This window comes from Monopterus albus, unplaced genomic scaffold (genome assembly GCF_001952655.1).
Source record: "Monopterus albus unplaced genomic scaffold, M_albus_1.0 scaffold871.1, whole genome shotgun sequence".
Classification (NCBI taxonomy): Eukaryota; Metazoa; Chordata; class Actinopteri; order Synbranchiformes; family Synbranchidae; genus Monopterus; species Monopterus albus.
In genome coordinates this window covers 5,978-9,228 of record NW_018128751.1, presented here as the reverse complement: position 1 = coordinate 9,228, position 3,251 = coordinate 5,978, and the positions used below count along the sequence as shown (strand labels likewise).

Genomic DNA, 3,251 nt, shown 5'->3' with positions numbered 1-3,251 from the left:
TACGTTTAAAAGCCAGGTTTCATTTTCAACTTATTTTTGATTTGGGAGAGTCAAAAGCAGCCACACTTGCAGAAACATCCTTTTCTAAAAGTTGAAGCAAAGCAACATTTATTTATATAGCACGTTTCTAAACCTATGTTACAAGGTGCTTTCCAGTAAAACATAAAATAATAAAAATACATAAAACCAGATAAAACACATCTACACAATAAAATAACAGCAAAAATGCATAATCAATACAAATACATCAATCAGTAAAATTGGGGAAGAGTCTGTTAGCCTGGCTTGTGTGTGAATGCATGTCAGTAGCGAGAAGAGGTGAGCAGCTCTGGATCCCAGTTGCTCTCCCAGCAAAAGACTAGAGCTTCCTGCTCCCATGAAACCAGGAGCCCCCTCACATTCACATTGTCAAGTCTGCAGTGTGTTCATTTGGCATGTCTGTAGCACCACGTGATAATTTTAAAGTAAATTGCATTTCATTATATCAAAACGGTAAGTGTTAACTTCTGCACAGTTGTGTAATACACAGGCCAAATGCTCTCTACCAACAGATATGTGGCTCTTAAAAGAGCCGTTGGTTGTTGTCTGCTGCTGGTCGAGCCTAAGCCCTCTCTCCGCGGATGCGGCGAGCCAGCTGGATGTCTTTGGGCATGATGGTGACCCTCTTGGCGTGGATAGCGCACAGATTGGTGTCCTCGAACAAGCCCACCAAATAGGCCTCGCTGGCCTCCTGCAGAGCCATGACGGCGGAGCTCTGGAAGCGCAGGTCGGTCTTGAAGTCCTGAGCGATCTCTCTGACCAGGCGCTGGAAGGGCAGCTTGCGGATCAGCAGCTCAGTGGACTTCTGGTAGCGACGAATCTCTCTCAAGGCCACGGTACCGGGACCAGTGGACTTACGCGCGGTCTGCTTGGTTCTGGCCATAGCTTATTCGTTATAGCTCGTGTGTCTAACAAACATTGCTAGCGCTGCAGCAAGTGTCCGCTTTTATTGCCAGCGCCGGGGCGACTGTAACTCTGATTGGTCCAACGGCTGCACGTGATTTACCCGATCGTCTATTGGACAGCGGCTTTTCAAAAGTCAAACTCGACTCAGGCAGAAACGTTTTCCTCCATCTTCAAAATTAGAACCACCACTGAACTCTTTCTTTCACGCTCTTAGAATTTCCAGTGTCCCAAAGTTGCAACACCAATATCTTTAGGAGCCCCTTCTCCTCCTTTGTGGACCATAGCCTGCAGTCGTTGGCTCCTGCACTTACTCACAGGACAATCTCTTGATTCCCAGAAACTTCTCTGCAGATTTAAAAATAGTATAGATTTTTGTCAGTCCTTCTATCAGTCTGTGCAGCACAGGTAATCACATCCTTCTTATCCAATATCAGGTTGCCCTGCTGTTTTTTTTTTTATTACACTTATTTTGTTTTTGTTCTCCACCTACTTACTGATTGGCACGTGGATGTCATTTACTTTAAAGATGAAAGATCAAACATTCTTTATTGTCAATTCACTATGTGTGTAGGACATACAAAAAAATCGAAATACTGTTTCTCTCTCACCTAATGTTGAATGCCCATACCATTTAAGAAACAACCCTCCAAACTGCTCCTGCATAAGTTACTCCTTGTGTAGCTTTGATATACTGCACCTTTTTGCTAGCTTTTGGTTTATTTATTTATTGATTATTTATTGGTCTGTTGGACCAATAAAGCTGATTCTGATTCTGATTCCACCTGCACAACCTCCATATGCTGAGCTGTACTCCCCTCCATAATTACAGCACTTTAAATTTGAATATTTTCACTGTTTTACCCCAGTTCTTTTATTGAACAGATCTGAATGAAGACGGAGTCCGACTTGTTTCATTTTAGTGCTGATTTATTTTGAAAGCCACAATAAAAAGTTACAGAAACACAAACCCAGGTGGCTCCTGCTCCAGACAACTGCTGGAAGAAAAAGGGACCCTGGAAACACAGAGCCTAATTAGACATTAAAGTCTAACACATTAAAGTCTAATAATTATCTGACTGATTTATTCATTTCTAACATTCACATTTATGAACACCTTTAGCCAGGCTTATGGGGCTACTCCCCCTCCTGACTCAGCTCCTTGCAACGTCCCTAACATTCACGTCTCTGTCACAATGGCCGAGTCAAATCAGGGGTCAAATGGTCCCATGCTGAGAGGCGTTCGCATGCTGTTACGCTGACGCACTGTAACAATCAGCCAATGACAGAAAGGAGACGGCACAGTTATATTTGCATCGAGTGTATACAAGAAGCGCAAGCACAGGCGTATGGTTATTCAACTTTTTGAGAGTCAGACTGAGAAAACGACAATGCCTGATCCAGCTAAGTCCGCACCCAAGAAGGGTTCTAAGAAAGCTGTGACTAAGACAGCGAGCAAGACTGGCAAGAAGAAGCGAAAGACCAGGAAGGAAAGCTATGCTATCTACGTCTACAAGGTGCTGAAGCAGGTCCACCCAGACACCGGAATATCCTCAAAAGCTATGAGCATCATGAACTCCTTCGTGAGTGACATCTTCGAGCGCATCGCTGGTGAAGCCTCACGCCTGGCTCACTACAACAAGCGTTCTACCATCACCTCCAGGGAGATCCAAACCGCTGTGCGTCTCCTGCTCCCTGGGGAGCTGGCTAAGCACGCTGTCTCTGAGGGCACCAAGGCTGTGACCAAGTACACCAGCTCTAAGTAAACTCTTGCCTCTTCAATATAAACCAACGGCTCTTTTAAGAGCCACACATGTTCCTCAAAGAGCAAATATTTCAATATTAATGTGAAGTTGTAATATAGTTTAATATAATTATGGTTCATTCTTTCAAAGATGCAAAGCTGCACATACACATTGCTAAGTCTGATTTGATTTGACTCCTGTAGTGAAACGTATAAGAATGAAGTGAACATATTTCAGTAAACATTTTAATGTTTATCTGCTGTCAAAGCTAAGCCTCTGACTAGTAGTTCTGAGTTTGCACCTCATTTATTCACACTTAACTTTGCTGTGAATTGCAATGTCAAAGGCTGTTGGTCAATATTAATGTGAAGTTGTTCAGTGAAGAAACATGTTTCGCTGTACAATGAAATTCTGACTTGGCCGTCAACATGAATGCCACAATACAAGTGAAATATAAAGTAGCCCTCTGATGCATAGTGGTCACTGCAGTGGACAGCTATTCAAAAGTCATTTTCTCCTAAATGCACTGGTTTCAATGGTGGAACTGCATATCAGCCACTAGAG

At 43.2% G+C, this 3,251-nt stretch overlaps 2 protein-coding genes across 2 annotated transcripts; one reads left to right on the top strand and one right to left on the bottom strand.

Annotated features, from left to right (window-relative positions):
* Positions 1-216: 216 nt before the first annotated feature.
* On the bottom strand, positions 217-886 carry LOC109953628 (histone H3-like; the record flags this gene model as incomplete). Its single annotated transcript, XM_020589109.1, has 1 exon — positions 217-886. A coding segment is annotated over one exon (285 nt), but the record flags the coding sequence as incomplete, so codon positions are not given.
* A 1,423-nt stretch (positions 887-2,309) lies between these two features.
* LOC109953629 (histone H2B 1/2-like) lies at positions 2,310-2,753 on the top strand. The gene has a single exon (XM_020589110.1). The coding sequence runs from the start codon at positions 2,334-2,336 to the stop codon at positions 2,706-2,708; it is 375 nt and encodes a 124-aa protein (XP_020444766.1). The 5' UTR covers positions 2,310-2,333; the 3' UTR covers positions 2,709-2,753.
* Positions 2,754-3,251: the final 498 nt, after the last annotated feature.

Coding starts and splice junctions, on each gene's coding strand:
- LOC109953629 (XM_020589110.1), top strand. CDS start 2,334: ATGCCTGATCCAGCTAAGTCCGCACCCAAGAAGGGTTCTAAGAAAGCT.